This window comes from Pimephales promelas, chromosome 6, assembly GCF_988280905.1.
Source record: "Pimephales promelas chromosome 6, fPimPro1.hap1.1, whole genome shotgun sequence".
Taxonomy (NCBI): Eukaryota; Metazoa; Chordata; class Actinopteri; order Cypriniformes; family Leuciscidae; genus Pimephales; species Pimephales promelas.
The window spans coordinates 28,249,676-28,266,750 of NC_142774.1; the positions used below are offsets into that span (position 1 = coordinate 28,249,676).

Sequence of the window (17,075 nt, forward strand, 5' to 3'; positions counted from 1 at the left end):
CATATTCTGTTGCATGTTACAGTATCTCAAGCTTTCAAGGCTTAAATGTATTTTTAAAGTCTAAATTTATATTTGTTTTTTGTTGTCAGGGATTGTCTTTGTCAGATTCCGAGGAAGACAAAGAAGACAGGAAAAAAGGGAAAATATGTATTCCGGTTTCTAACAATAAAACATACTCAGACCTTAACTGAAGAATATACTCAAGCAAATTCTACATACAATTCATCATACAGTACATGGTAAACAGCAAGATGTTCTTTTTTTTACACTTTCAATACGTTTTTGAAAGTTTTGTATACATTTTGTTAATATCTTATTTTATAAAATATGTCCTTTAGACATAATTGTGGGTACATCTAGATTTTGTACAGGTCTTTTTAACATTTTAAGGCGATTTAAAGGGGCAGAAAGGTCTGTGATATCAGTCTGTGCACTGTGGTATTTTATCGATGGTTTTTGATTATGAAACCATGAAATGGTTTTTCTGAACCAAACATCCAGAAGTACTTCATTTATCAAGTTATCTTTTCTGTTCTTTAGTGAAAGTTACTTTTTTCTACATTTTATTGTTCACTGAATGAATCAAGTATTAGTTTCAGAATTGTTTCTTAGTACAAGAAAAACAATTTGCAAAAAGAATGTTAAATGCACTGGAAAAGACTCAATGTCTATAAAGATAAATTATCGGAAGCCAATGTCCTAAAAGACTGGTTGATCCTGTTTGTTTGAAATGTCAGTACTTTTGATACAAGACAACTACACAACTAAAAACAAAGGTAAATGTGTATTTCTGTGTCCTTGTTACACGTTGCATGTACTTACTGTAGTAATAATAACAGTAAATGATGCATAATTACATGCAGCTAACCATAAACTCAATCCTACTCTGAACCTTAACCCTATAGTAAGTACATGTTGTTAATTATTATTACTTACTTAAAATATTTAAATACAGTACTAAATCACACTGTAACAAGGGCACCTTAAAATAGAATAACCAAAACAAATGACTATTATAGATCAGATAATCCTGAGTAAAGATTTTGTGTTTCTGTTGTATTTCTGTTTTCTTCTTTTGAGTGTCTTACATATTGTCGTGTGTCCACAACAAAATAATGAAGATAGTTTTAAATGTCCAGTGTGTGCAATTTTTAATTTTTAAAAATTCTCAGTACAGAATCCAGTGGTCATACACTTCTACATAGTGCCCAATGGTACAAACCAAATATTTTTTTCTTATATTCCAAAAGGGTTTGTGAATAAAATTTAAACTGTGAAGTTCCAAATCTGTTACATCTATTACTGATTTTCACAAACCCTAACGTCTCTCTCATGTCCTTTGGAAGTGGTAAAGAATAGATTTTACAACAAATGCAATAATGTTGTATCAAACTGATCGGATCTCCAATGTATTTTAGCAGTTAATTCAGTTCATTTAATAACAAAATGTGAGAATAATGGTTATATTGTAACAGTTATCAATATAATCCATTTAACAATGTGTGCAAATAATAGTTTTATGACCATGCATTTACAAAGAATATTTATACATATGAAAGCTTTCATCAGGAACTATCTATTCACTCTTTTTAAACACAACATACAAACATAGAATAGCTAATGAAAGAAGACTGTCAGGAACAGTTTGTTGTATCTTTTTGTCTTTTTCCATTAGTGTCCATTAAATATGACTGTTCATAGTGGATGTGTTCTTATATCTCACCATCCTTTTCATTTAGCAGTGCTCTAATTCAGCTCCTAATGTTCAGTTCCTCCTGCAGTCTTTGTATGGTCTCTCCCATGAGTTTGCATGCAGGCTTGTGCTTGGGCCAGTGTTTCACCTGACACTCTCTACAGAGAAATACCAAACAAATAGAATTAACAATCATATAATCCTGAACAAATACAGACAAAGACAAAACATGAAAGGGTATAGTAAAGAATTGATTAGTAACATAATGGAGTAAAATAAAAAAACCTGAATCAATTTTGTCAGAAAACCAACATGTGTTGCTTTACCTGTTGCAATACCACTCTCCCTGACAGCGGGAGCAGCGTTTTGCACCCATTCTTCCACAAGCTCCACACTTGGGTTTGTCTGGGATTAGATTCTCCATCACATCCAGATTATATGTTTGAGACAACCTAATTGGAAGGGTGTAGAGAAACAGTTATACCATGACAACTCTCAAAAGATTTTAAGCATGGAAATGGATATGACAATTTTAACGTCAGTGACTAGCGAATTGAGATCACGCCTGAGAGCCCTATCACCTTGAAGTTTAAACAGAAATAGCCAATGTACATTGGCAAGTGACATTTACATCACGAACCATGCCCCGTGCTGCAGGTATATAGGAAGTGTGCAGAGAGTCACTCACTAAGTTTTCGCAGAGCCCGGTCATTCAATTGTGGTGACAGAACGTACCGTCTCCGTTCCCTCATTCAGTAGGTAACCTACAGTAGATGTTCCCATTCAGTCAGTCACTGTGCGTTATGTCAGTGACTGATGAATTAGGATCCCTAAGAAAAATGACACAATCACTGCGCCTTCCAGTGCCCCGTATAAGCCAACTGATCCCCCCGCACAACTGGGGCGGAAGAAGAATAAGGCTTTGCACAGAGAACTTGCAGGATCTTAAATCTCAACTGACTGCAAAGGCTCAAAGGGTGCTCTCTACAGAGAGTTCCCAAGAGCGAATACGGCGAAGTTAAGGGGGGATTCAACCTCCTCGCACCTCTCAGGAACCTGATGACCAAGTCGTGTTTTCCCACAGACTTACCTTCTACTGCATTGTGATGTGCGGCGATGGTGGCAACATACACTTTCAGTGTAGGGAGAAGGGTGGAGGGAGAAAGCCTTCGCTCCAACCCCTCTTGCAGAAAGTAAAGAATGACTCTGATTGGGCATTTACGGTGGTCTTCTTGGTGAGAAGAACACCATTCAATGAACAGGTTCCACTTCCAGCATATTTGCATAGGCCCTGGGGCCAGCTGTGTGCCAGTGCATCCGTGCCGAGAATCCCATCGGTCAAGAATAAAACAAATGGCAGTGGCTCGTGTCCGGAGGAGCAAACAGGTATACCTGAGCTGTTCCGAATAACCTCCAAATTAGCTGGGGTGGGGTGGTGGTGGTGAGGGGGTCTTGATGATGATCACTTGGACCGTACCATGGTGCCATGCAATTTCGGGACTCAGTCGTGTAATCAGTGCTGAAGCAGTCTCATATTAAGCAATCCCAGTGGCGTAACCCCAATTGTGCATGACATATGCCCCAGGAGCCTCTGAAAGCCCCTGAAATCTTTTCAGTGGCAGTCCAGCCTTTGAAAGAAACGAGCCTTCATACTGACTCCATACCGAGAAAAGAGATCCTCTGCACAGGAGAGAGTTTGCTCTTATCCCAGTTGACCTGAAGCCCCAATGTTTTTGACCAATTTTCAAAACCGCACCCACCCGCCATCCGCTGATTGGGCGATACAAGGCGCTGATGATGACAGCCGCGAGCGACACTAGAAAGCTCTCAGAATATCAGCAGTGAACTCCGTCTCCGATCGGCACGCAGGGACAATAATAAATAAATTAAACACACTTTGGCAAACCTGACTGTGGCGAGGGGGGTGTGATTTTGCGAAGTCTGTAGCGGGAGAGAAAGGACGGAGCCGCGCGGTAAGTAGGTCAAGTGCAGATGATTAACACCTGTGTGTTGGCGTGGAGAGGCCGCATATAACCGGCGGGAATGAGAGAGCGAGAGTTAGACTGGGACTTCGCAAGTGGCTACTGCAACCGAAACTGAGAAGCAAGTGTTGGATTGTGTGTTTTGTTTATGGTGGCGAATGCGCTACTGTGTGCTTTGTTTCTTTTTGTTTTTCTGAATAAATGTGAGTCCCAGTCATGCCGACCCTGTTTTCTTCCATCCACACACACTGAACCTCTTCACACTGACCTTATCTGCAGACTGATCTCATGAAGTAGCGTGTGTATGACACGCCAATTCGTATTTCCATTTTTGGCGTGCTATCAAGACGCATAATCGCTTTTCAGCGTGTTTATGAACACCGTTGACTTAACGTTATTACTGTATACAGTATATAAATATATGACTTACCTCAACCCCGTCCCTAAACCTAACCGTCACTGGGGTTAATGGCATTTATGACTGTTCCCTTACCATCCTAGGAAAAAAAAAGATCGCTCCCTAGATGTAGATCTACATTTTGCTTTGTTTCGCGCGGACATTTGACGGCGTGTACAGACACGCGAAATCAGTCGGACGTTAGACATACACGCATACACGCGGATAGCTCAAAATGTGTAGAGATAACACGCCACTTGACTCGAAAGTGGCGTGTATGTTTACGCAAAAGTCATGATGTCATGTTGTTATCTGATAGGCTACTGTACAATATTTTCATTGTAGCCTAATAGGAAATGTATTTTGCCACATAATTTGGTTCAACCGCCTGCCACCCGCCCGAATTTAATTAAAATATTTTTTTTAGTCATGTCATCCGCCCCCGCGGAGTCCGTGGCTGTAACCTCCAACCGCGCATCTCTAATGCCCGTCCCTCCAACGCAAAGTGTAGGAACTGCCTCTGGTGAATGGGTGGAAGCAGCATCGGCCTGTCTAGGCAACATGTGGGCTGTCGCCTTCATTTGCTTCTGTACCGCCAAGAACTGCTGGGCAAAGTTCTCAACGGCGTCGCTGAAGAGGCTAGCCTGGGAGATGGGGAAGTCAAGAAAGCAAATTTTGTCGGCTTTCCTCATCTCAGCCAGGTTAAGCCATGGATGTTAACACCCGGAGGTGATCAGGCACGATCCCAATTCTTCATTCATTGACGTAATGCATAGTGACTAACTGAATGGGAATTCTGAATCATGCTGCAGACTGCTATAGTAAACACTAACCAGATATTGAAATGATGAACACCAAGCTAATTGGCTACAGATGCAACAGAAAACAATCAGAATGTGCAAACGCACATAAGTGTAGTAAACAATGTAAATGTCATCAGTTTGCATTAAGCACCCATCAGTTTCATGACAGAACTTGGTATTTATACAGAATATTCGCATACTGTTAGACTAACCTTTTATAACTGCACCTCATCTTCTCATCCCTTACAATAGAAATTTCCAGATACACATCAATTCTCACCTGCTAGCTTGTTCTCTTAGTTCACTTTCAGAGGGGTTAAAAACATGTGTCACTTGGAATTTAGCTATGGCTTTCCACTTGTTGCTGTTCTCCATTACAATATTATTCCATATCTCTGGCACCTAAATGAATGACAAAGATGTTTTGTTTTTGTTAATTTAAATGGACATGTTACCATCTACTGTTCAAAAGTTAGGGTCGGGATTTTTAATGTTTTTGAAAGAAGGCTGCTATGCTCACCAAGGCTGCATTTATTTGATGAAAATAAAGTAAAAACAGTAATATTGTGACATATAATTACTATTTAAAATAGCTGGTTTCCATTATATATTTAAAATGTATTTTATTCCTTTGATAGCAAAGCTGAATATTCAGCAGTCATTACTTCAGAAAATATTCCAATATGCTGATTTGGTGGTCAAGAAACATTTCGTGAGAACACATATTGAGAACAGCCCTGCATCTTTTTCAGGATTCTTTGAAATACAATAGAAAGTTCAAAAGAACAGCATTTATTTTAAATAGAATTGACATCTTAAAAATGTAAAAATTTTGAAAAATTTAATGAATCTTTGCTGAATAAAAGAATTAATTAATAAAAAAAATATATATTACTGACCCCAATCTTGTAATCTATATGTGTGTGCATTTGCTGGAGTACCTGTTCCAGGATTAGATCATTTTTGGGGGCCACTGGATCTGTGACAGCAAGTTGACTGAGGAATTGCTTGAGATCAAGTAGGTTTGGTAACTGATCTATCACAACGTCTGTCAAAAACCCACAAAGCTGCACACAGAGGGATATAAAGAAGCATAAAGATAGATAACCATTAAATAAAACATATATAGTGTCAATGAACACGTACATATCCAGAGACGGTATAAGAGCTTAAAAAGGCTAAGAGAAAATGTATAATTCAGCATGGAAAAAGTGGGATAACTGCCTCTTCTTCTTTGTGTTTCATAATTATATTATTAAACTGGTATTGTCTCAGTATGCATATATTATGTTTCTATACATCTTTAAAACACAACAGGAACATTATGGCTCTGCCAGCAGTGATATTTCCCCAACTATGTAAAGTCTTACCTTTAAAAGTTGTCCTTTGTTAAAGCTATTGAAATTATATTTTCTTTGGCAGTCTGGTTTGAGTATCAGGTTCAGTAAAGCCATCCACACCTGGCCGTCATGTTTATTTAACTTTAGCTGATCTTCTGGCAGGACGGGCCTCCACCTCCCCTCTGTGTATTTCTCCAGAGTACCTACATGGAAGAAAAAGACTATGCTGTCAAAAACTGTACCTACCAATTCTACCTTAAAAAATAGTATTTCACCCTCAAGCCATCCTAGGTGTAAATGACTTTCTTCTTTCACAAATGGAGTTATAGCCTATTATATAATATCCTTCCCAGCTTTGTATTGCAATTGAATAGTGTCCATGTTTTTTTTAATCTCTAAAATGTGTATCTATTTAATGTCATTTAATGCAGAATTTTATTTAATAAAACACCAAGTGTTTGGCTGAAAGAAGAAAGTCATTCAGAACTAGGATGGCTTGAGAGTGAGTAAATTATGGGAAAATTTTCCTTTTTGGGTCAACTATTCCTTTAACAAATGTTGCTGTGTGGAAAGCTGTGGAAGCGGTGTGGAAGCTTGTTTCAACAATGGAATAAAAAAACAAACAGGTAATTGTGACTTTCAGCTCACAATTCTGAATTTTTTTTCCTCTCAATTGCAAGATATTACCTTGTTATTGCGAGAAATAAAGTCTGAATTGCTAGATTTAAACTTACAATTGCAAGAAAAAAGTTTGAATTTCAAGTTATAAACCTGGAATTGTAAAAAAAAAAAAAATCAGAATCGCGAGTCACAATAGCCTTTTTATTTTTTATTCCATGGCAGAAATAAGGTTAGACAAGAAAAGCCATTGCTCTTTAATGTAAATATATACAGTATACATTAAAGTGTTTGGATAGATTTGAAAGGTTAGTTCACCCAAAAATGAAAATTAAGTCATTAATTACTCACCCCCATGCTGTACCAATCCCGTAAGAGGTTTGTTCATTTTCGCAACACAAATTAAGATATTTCTGATTAAATTTGAGAGGTGGATCACTACCACATAGGCACTCTAAGGGATTGAAACTTGACGGCCCAGAAAGTCATAGAAGAATAGTTTGAATATTCCTTGTGACTACAGTGGCTCAACTACAAGTTTATCAAGTGCCGAGAATACTTTTTGTGCGAAAAAAACAACAAAAACAACGACTTTATTCGACTATTCCTTTTCTTCCTTCTGGGCCTGAGATGAGAGTTCAAGAGATTTCCACAAAGCATGCGCGAGAACTGTGATCTAACTCTACTCCTTGTTCAGTTCTCGCGCATGCGTTGTGGAAAGCTCTTGAACTCTCGTCTCAGGCCTACAAGGAAGAAATAGTCGAAAAAGTCATTATTTTGTTGTTTTTTTCCGCACAAAAAGTATTCTCATCGCTTGATAAACTTGGAGCCACTGTAGGCACATGGAATATTTAAACATTTTCTTCGATGACTTTCAAGTTTCAATCCCTTAGGGTGCCTATGTGGTAGTGATCCAGCTCTCAAATTGAATCAAAAATATCTTCATTTGTGTTCCGAAAATGAACGATGGTCTTACGGGGTTGGTACAGCATGGGGGTGAGTAATTAATGACTTAATTTTCATTTTTGGGTGAACTAACCCTTTAAGCAGACAGTAATTGCAGCCTATAACGCAACAGCATATGATTTTTCTCAATTCAATTTTGTCCCACTTTATGAGCACTTTTCCTGAAAAATGTGCAGCTCAATTGCTGGTGTTCTATAATTTGATTCCTATGTATTCTGATTGTGTGAGGTTCTTGAATAAAAACGAAAATAAATATATGATTATACATGTTTAAAACACACAAACCTCTGTTCCAGGGGCAATTTTCCACCAACTGAACCAGCACACAGGGCATATTATGAGTGCACAGCATCCTCGACAGCACACTCAAACTCAAACTACATTAGAAGGGGAAATTTTAGCATACATTAGCAAACATATGTATTTAAACTGTAAATATATTTTATATCCGATTTGTTTCTAAACTGCATACTTTTTATCATTTGTTTTCAGTAAAATGCGTCTCTTTAAATAAACAGTAGTTGTAATACCTCTCAATGTGATCGGTGATGTAGCACAGTACTGACAGAGCCTTGATAGAGATTTCAAACTCTAACAAGTCACTTTGTCTTTGCAGATCCTGCAACAAACATTGTACAAGTTCTGTTTATTCTAAGCACGCACGCTCCAATTTAATCATCCACAATGTTAAATGTTCAGGCTAAGCAGGATGGATTCTGATTGGCTGTAATTGTTTTTATCGTTCATCAGCTGGAAAGAAAATGGTTCTGAAAGTGATTCCAGCGATATCATATCTCATTGCCGTTCTCGTGGTATGAACTCTGCTATTCTTTTATATTTAGAAGGATTTTGTGAACAATATCTTTATAGTTATCGTCCTTGGTGTGAATGGGCCTTAAGTGTTCTTTACCTGCACAGATCCTGTGTCTAACAGCTGTGTCTGTGTAATTCGGTCCTCAGTTGGGATCTCTCCAGAGACAGAACGTCCTGCCAGAAGTGTGAGTTTGCGATGACAGTAATCGACTAAGTCAAGTACACTATCATCAGCAGCTTCACTGGACTCCTACACGTGTAAAACACATCAACATTTATGCATTCTCATATTACTACCATATTATATAATGTCGTCTTAAGTTTCTAGGCCATCTATTTTTTATGTTTTTTTTTACGAAATTACAAATCCAGATATATAAAAACTTGTTTTCTCAGTAAATATATGCTTACCTTGTGGTACATAATTGTCTCCAGCAGGTTTATAGTGGTAGCTTCATGGTGAATCTGAAATTAGGGGGAAATACCACAGAGAGTAGAAGAAAATGTATTTAAACAAGAGCCTGGCATGGTTTTGAAAACTAGGTCATTTCAAGTTGAGTCCACTTACCACCATATAGAGCAGAAATGTGCTCTTTGGATTAAAGTCCTGGAGTTTGCAAATTATGGGAAACACTTTATGTTTCCAGACTTCTGTAAGTATCATTGCATGTATCAGTGTTGGTATCTGGAAAAAGTAATTTATATTTGGAATGAATATTTGGAATGAATAGGCTAAGTTAGTCCATTTTATCATTTCTATTTGTAATTGTGCTTTACATGAAATTGGCACATTAAACTACTTTACCCAACAAAAATGACCAGGCCTACCTTTCCAAGAGAAACAAAGAGGTCTTTTATGAATTCCTCCTGATTGGCACTGGCATTCAGAATAGCTTGCATATTCAGCTTCTCAATGAATTCATGTTGGCGAAACCACCTATACACACACACACACACACACACACTGTTTCATGTTTTCATGGTGACTCTCCATGGTCATAATGATTTGTATACTAAACAAAACTGTATATTCTATCCACATTAATAAATCACAGAAAACGTTCTGCAATTTTACATTAAAAACAAACAAACAAACAAAAAACATAAGATCTTTTAAGTCATGAGTCATGAGGACCAAAACATTTCACCACCAGGACAAGGATTTTGCCAAATTTGTGTGGAGACATTGTGTCCCCATAATTTAAGTTACACATAGGCACACACACACACACACACACACACACACACACACACACACACACACACACACACACACACACACACACACACACACACACACACACACACAAGACGATGCGCATGGGTAACGTTATTCTAGCTACACGAACGTGTTTGTCTTGTTTAATATTAGATATTCACATACCTTGGGCTTCCGATATCACGCAGTGACATCTTCTCCAGACTTTGAATATATCCTTCAGCTTCTCCGTATAGAAGTACTGAGTCCATCGTTTTTTAATGTCCTCCGCTGTCGAATATAAACAAGCAGGTTTAAACTTTTTCGACTAACCTCAACCTTTCGATTACAACAATCAGCCAGGATAACACCTTCCGTTTCGTCACTATGGTTACAGGTACACACTGAGTGCGGAAGTGGCGGAGTTTAATATGCTGGATGGTTTTTTGAAAGACATGATAATTCAAAGGAAAATTAGATTAGACGATTGTAGACTATAAACATTTAGGAATTATACAAAAACCCTTTTCTTTATTGTTAGTTTTTTTTTTATTCTTAGGCCCAACTCCTATAGTTTTATTTAGCATGTTTCGATTGCATTGAATGCTGCGTGCGGTGTCCTCTTTAATCCAGTTAAGTCATTCACCATCACTGATCAGAATTTTATTTCTCTCAGATCCTGAAATATGCGTGATTTTCTGTTATACAAAGAATGAATATTCAACGAGGTGAACATAATTTACTTGACTGGCATTTTGTCAAAAACATTTTTTTTTTTTTTTGGTTTATATAAAGTATAATTCCTACAAAAGTATAACTCTGGTAGACAGAAAAGACATCTGGCTTAATTTGTTTGTTTAATAAGTTGATTTGAAGTGTCGAAAACTACTCAAATGCATTTGCCTTGTAATGTCAAATGTATATTGCTGATCTCTGGTAGCTAAAAGTACACAGCCATTTTCATTGACTGTCTTTGTTTAAAAATAAAAAAATCCTATGACTCCTTATAAATCACACTAGTAGGCTCTAGTAGCTACATGTATGTCACGTAAAACAAACACTACATTGACATAACATAAATGTGTTCCAGGTGAATTACTCTCCTTGTCTCTTCTTGTGAAACTAAAATGTCTTTCACATCAATAGTCAATAGGCCACTTATGTTAGCATGTAGGATTTTATAATGAAGACCATGAAGGTTCCATGAGTCTAACCACACCCATGTCCCTCCCTCAAACCATCAACACACACTCAGAGAAGAAACCAATCCACAAAACCATTCTAAAACACACAAATATCTACACAGTCTCATGGCAATTCATAATTATCTTATATTTTGTCAAATTCTTGGCTAAATCGTGTGATCTCATTTGTATGTTTTCATATGGCCTGCTTACACCCGACAGGGTTATGCGTAAGGTTGGACCTTCAGGCTAACATTTTCAAAAAATGTTACTTTCATATGATTCAGATTGTAAAAAATCATAGGAATTTGCCACCTTGTAAAATAATTAGTGAAGTCGGTTTGCAAATACTGTACAAGACAGTAACTACGCATTTATTATATTACAGGCAATATATTACACTCTTGAAACCACTTACACACTGATCCCACATAGAGTACATTTAGTTCTACAATTAGTTCTTTCAGGCAGCAACAGACTGGAGACTGGAGAGGCCCCCCAGTCTTGATGGATGTGTGCACTCTGCCCTGCTCAAAGACCCCTTTGTAGGACTTGTATTTATAAAGCAAGCATCGCACCTTCTGCTCAGTCCCTTCTACACTTCAATCATGAAAGCCATATGCAGAGTTGCTCTCCTTCTGGTCTGCTTCATATGGGCCATCAATGCACAGGCTCAGAACAGCAGTACCCAGGGGAACAGCCTTAACCACGTCGAAAACGCCCAACACAGCCAACAGCAGCAACAGCCGCAGCGGAGAGGAAGCATCTGGGATGAGCCCATTCGTTTCAACACCAAAGCTAAAGATACCTGCACCATGGTGATCTCTGGCAAGACCAACTCAACCAAGCTGCGTGTCTCCTGCAAGAGCAAGGGCAAATCATACTGGTGCGATTTCTTGGGCAAGCCTAACCTCTGCAGATCATACAACAACAACCCTCGGCACTTTTTCACTCAGATCATGTGGGAAATGAGGAAGCTCCACAACGCCTGCCAGGGACCACGGGTCTACAAGCCACAGATGTGCCGCTCTGCTTCTGATGAGGTCCAAATGGTGTTCAATGCCTCATGGCCCAAAATCTCTGTTCCAAAACCTACCCAGGCTTCTAAGAACCAGCAAAAGCAACAGCAGCAGGTCAAGACCAGCATCACCCCTACCAAACCTCCCAGCCACAAGCAGCAGCCTAAAAAACAGAAACCAGCCAAACCAGACATTGAACATATCAAGCCTGTTTTTTTAAAGCCTGTTAATACACGTAAACCTGCAAAAACCATCACAGCGAGACCCACTGTGGCAGAGGAGAGTCAAGCAGCCAAGATGGCTGAGGAATACTGCTGGAAAAGTATCCAGGGAGTCTGCGCATACTTCATTAGCTGGTTTCAGAATTAATTAATCACCACCTTTGGTAAGCACCTTGTTTTATTGTGCATAACTTGTTGATGCTTGTAGGATTGCATGCAGAAAATCTAAATAAAGTTATACTAACTGTATATCAGTGATGCACAAAGTGCATTTTATGTAAAACAAAGTCCTGCATCGTTAACTTTGGCTTGCGGACTATACTTTGCTTTTATTGTACCTGGTGCCTTTCTAACGAATTTGAACAACATATTTATGCAAAATAACCCCATTGAAAATTATTTGTATTAATTTTTGTTTATATTTTCATCTACAGTACTAATCCCTCATTTTCTGCTCTCTGTAGGTTAACAGTGTCAGAGACTTTCAGATTGCGTGACCACCGGCCAAGTTTTTCGCAGGGACCCGTGTATGTGTGTGCGTGTTTGTGTGTGTATGAAATAATGTAATTATGACTACACTTGTGTGCTAATGTTTGTTTTTCTATGCGAGTCAATGTGCATGCTCATTGCGAAAAAGAATGAAGAAAAGAAATTTGTAAAATGGATGTTTAATAAAAACACATTTCTAAATTCTCTGTTGGGGTGAGAACGCGTTGGAAGAAAATCAATGTTACTTTTTTTTATTTGGTTGCTTATCTGGGCACATTTTGCAATACACTAAATAAATGGTTCTTTATTAGACATCTACAATATGGTTAAATGAAGAATTGGAATTGGAACCTTTTCATTGCACAAAAATGTTCTTTAGATTATTAAAATGTTCTTCCCTTAGGAATTTTTTTTTTATTTTAGGTAGTGTTTAATTCCTTTGCTTTTAAGAGTGAACAGCATGTTCACTAAAATAACCTAAAATAACATTATTTATGATAAAATATAGACTCAGTAATCTCATGCAACAAATAGGTAGACAATTTCCAAATAAATTATTATTTATTAACAAATAAAAAAAAAAAGAAAATCAATAGTTCTTAAAAAAGATTTGAATTTTCTGGAACACAAAAACAGGAGTTGAGAAAGTTTCAAAGCAATGATTTTTGTTTCACCGGACATGTCGTAGCATATAAATAACACTAGGGGGCACTGTTACATTTAAAAGACTTATAAACACTACTTACAAAACCCATGTGACTGATTATTAGTTGTTTCATGGAAGTAAAGCAATCGGTTTGCATTGCCATTCATCTGATTGCAGTTGCTCGGTCAACCAGAATATTGAAGATCATGAGAATGCTGACCGGCCAATTCCACTCACACTCACAGTCACTGTCATAAACCTTTAATTATGGACTATCCTGAACTGTGTTATCAAAGGCAGCAGTCTGGGAAAAATGTAACGCTTTTAAAAGGCCTCCAAAAAGAACCAGGCTCTGTGAAACAACTGTACTATAAAATATTAGCAATTTATTTAACTGTTGCTTGCAAAAAAAAAAAAAAAAAAAATCTATGTACACATACACCATAAATAACATGGGTACACACACAGGGGTTAAAGTGGGCCCACAGCGCATGAGGGAACTTCTGCCAACTCCACCAACTGCGTTAAACGTGGCCTATAATTTGTATTATTTAAAATGACTTTTCAATTTCCAAAGCTTATAGAAGGTGGCAATTCTTGAGTAAATTAACTTGTTTAAGATAATGATTCATAAAACATATAATTGTCATTTAAGCTTATGTTCACTTTCTTCACTGACACAGACGAAAATGAAAAGACTGTCAGTCAAAGTTCAGCTAGGATGGGAAGACATAGGCCAGGATATGGGGAGACTGAGACAAAAAGAAAATTGAAGATGATGAGAGAGTTCCCACTAACGCCCACTGACATGGTTTTAAAGGTGCCATATGTAATAATTGAGGTAAAAATATCCAAAAAATTAGCTACACGCATTAAAAGAATGAGAAGAAATAAGTGCAATGATGTCATTAAAAAACTGACAAGTTATATTGCTGCTGAGATATAAAGCTAAATTAGCATGCTAAATTACTAGCCCCGGCCCGGCAGGTGTCGTAATACCAGTTTCGGCCATGGGAGGCGGTATGCGGGCGGGCAACATTACCACCAGCCAAACTGCAGTACTCGAGTAAGTCGCGCTGGCTTGTGTGTGTACTTGAACCTGATGTCATTCATGTGGAAATACAGCCCACTACTACATTTCAGTTCAGGGAAGAGTTCAAAAAAATGATTGGTCAACAGTATGCATGAAGAATGCATTTTGGTAAGTTGTAGCAAACTGAATCTTTCAACAGTGTTCATTTTCTTTTACTATTAGCTAGTAGAGATGATCGGTTCACGTGCGCTAGGGATCTGTGGTGTAACATGTACAAGCACCAAAACAGTATTTATTGTTTGAATTGCGTAATAAAATTGACAGAATCTGAGAGCTTAACTAACCTGCTTGATAAGTGTTAATTGTGTGTGTCTCACGGTGAATTTGTGAGAGTTGGCAGCTCTGAATACCGCTAGCTTGATCAGCATCAGCGAATGCTGTCTGTCAAATTAATTCAAACTAACAAAAAGTGTAATATGACCAAAACGAATACCGTAAACTTAAAATAATAGCCCAGGCTTTTATTTTCCCATATCGTCGAAATCATGTTGAGATGTTGTTCATTGAGTCTCTGATCTCTAAAAATCTCCAAATGCTCCACGTGAAACTGCGGTCTTCCAACCTTTTACTATCGTGTCAAATGATTTGAATAATATGTGCGAGAAAGAGAGAGCAAAACAGCGCAGCGCATCTGTTTTGGAAAGTCTTGGAAAGGGCTTCAAAAGTCTTAAATTGCACATATGTAGGTCAGAGAAATCTAAATTTTCTTGGGGGGGGGGGGGGGGGGGGCATGCATCGGAACCCCCCTATATATCTCACATTTTAATGCACATGTCTGTGGGTGGGGCGTGTTGATGATAATGTGGGCTGGCGTGACTACAGTGCCAGGGCTCAATTTTTGTCGCAGTGTTAAGCAATTTTAACATAGTATCATCATCATATCAGTGTAGATAGGCCAAAATATAACCATTAAAATATCAAGTAAATACTTGGTGCCACAGTGACACTCTTGACCCAAAAAAAGTATTGCAATACCACGATACTCAATATGTTGTCAAACGGTGAGTCATTTTTCCCAGTTGCACCTACACAAAATTTGAGGGTTCCCCCACCTGCCAAATCCCACTTTAACCACCGTATATACACCTTATCTTATACTCTTTCTTAACTACTCAACACAGCCCATTCCCTTCAAATGGATTACAGTAGAATAATGGTCACCGAATCAATAAGCAATTTTGTGATGTCATGTAAAGGTGAAACCATTACTCTAGTTCACTGACACATACTTTATAAATGTGCGTGTGTGTGTGTGTGTGTGTGTGTGTGTGTGTGTGTGTGTGTGATCATCATCATTACATTTACTGATAACCAACACTGATCTCTAACAACAAAGAAATATTCCTTGGTTGTAAAATTTCTTCTTTTGATCCTTTGGTAAATAAGTAATGAAGATGCACAAGGAAACTGGACTTTCATGACTCATTGTTCATAACTCAAGCAACTCCAAAAAATAATTATTTGTACTTTTTTAGTACTTCAACTTAATGAAAATAGAAATGATGCCTTGTAAACTAACTGAAAAAAAGTATATATTTGTTCATTTCTTTTAATGTAACTAAAATATTTTAATTAATGAGTTTTAGTTAATGATAATAACCTGGTGTAAACAAGTGCAAAGAAGACTAAATGTAAAGACTCAAGGGTATGGAAATACAATACAATACAAATACTTTTGGCCCTGCTTTTTGTCTCTCTGTAACCTATTTCTGTTCCTCTGTCCCTCAAAAGTGGCCTCCATTCATTAAACTCCAGTCAACATTCCACGAGTTCTTAGATGCACAACAGAGAAGACAAGAAGACAAAGAGAGTCTTTGCATTGCTGTTGTTGCACTAATACAACACAAACTGTGTTCAAACAAGATGAAAATGCAATATGAATGTACAGTTAATCCCTGTAAAGCACTTTCATTTGACAGAGACTGAGACAGAAGCATTATGCTGTAGCATTATGCGGTCATATGCTGTTCTGGTATGTAAACATGTTTTGTTGGGTCATTAATTGTAACACAGTCTCATCCCAAAACGTCATATAACTGACGTTTTGGGACGTATTTTGACCATACGTCAATATCCGCCTTTTTAGGGCCCCCTTAAACGTCGGTAGATGGCGATCCCGGGCCGTCATACAACTGACGCTTTACCTTTAACGTCAGTTAGGTGACGGGTTAGGTTTAGGGTTAAGTTTAGGTATGGGGTAGAGTTAGGATCCCATAACCTCATCTACCGACGTTTGAGGGGGCCCTAAAAAGGCGAATATTGACGTATGGTCAAAAGACGTCCCAAAACGTCAGTTATATGACGTCTTGGGGTGAGACCGGGTAATTGTTAGTGTGCACTCATGTGATGGGGGTGAGGGGTCTCTGTGATTGTGTCTTTGGCCTAATTTTAGTACATTCATCAGCCCAATATAGCATGTGCAATTCAGGAACAGGCTTGGGTCTTGGATGCCCTGTGTTTTACATGAACCAATGCATTCTTTCATTTCATAATATAGCCATATAAACGCAGGCCCGAGGACATAACAGCTACGTAATCCCTATTTTCTAGCTCAGCCCCCTCTACAAATGCAAAAATATGAATGACGCAAGCAATGGACCCATGCATGTGTGC

At 38.0% G+C, this 17,075-nt stretch overlaps 3 protein-coding genes across 4 annotated transcripts in view; 2 read left to right on the top strand and 1 right to left on the bottom strand.

Moving 5' to 3' along the window:
• Window positions 1-1,138, top strand: part of prom1b (prominin 1 b) — a 40,185-nt gene extending 39,047 nt beyond the window's left edge. For both annotated transcript variants that reach the window (XM_089132338.1, XM_089132339.1), the window contains one exon: window positions 90-1,138. The gene's annotated coding sequence lies outside the window, so the exon portion shown is untranslated. The remainder of the gene's footprint in view (window positions 1-89) is intronic.
• On the bottom strand, window positions 1,042-10,188 carry zmynd10 (zinc finger, MYND-type containing 10). Its single transcript, XM_039693371.2, has 12 exons — window positions 9,997-10,188; window positions 9,441-9,549; window positions 9,181-9,297; window positions 9,024-9,077; window positions 8,710-8,862; window positions 8,330-8,418; window positions 8,085-8,176; window positions 6,246-6,418; window positions 5,817-5,942; window positions 5,156-5,277; window positions 2,020-2,145; window positions 1,042-1,851 (listed from the first exon to the last, which is right to left on the bottom strand). Exons 1-12 carry the CDS (start codon window positions 10,080-10,082, stop codon window positions 1,752-1,754), a joined length of 1,347 nt encoding a protein of 448 aa, XP_039549305.1. The 5' UTR covers window positions 10,083-10,188; the 3' UTR covers window positions 1,042-1,751.
• Window positions 10,189-11,587: 1,399 nt separating this feature from the next.
• Window positions 11,588-12,386, top strand: fgfbp2b (fibroblast growth factor binding protein 2b). The gene has a single exon (XM_039647105.2). The coding sequence runs from the start codon at window positions 11,603-11,605 to the stop codon at window positions 12,380-12,382; it is 780 nt and encodes a 259-aa protein (XP_039503039.2). The 5' UTR covers window positions 11,588-11,602; the 3' UTR covers window positions 12,383-12,386.
• Window positions 12,387-17,075: the final 4,689 nt, after the last annotated feature.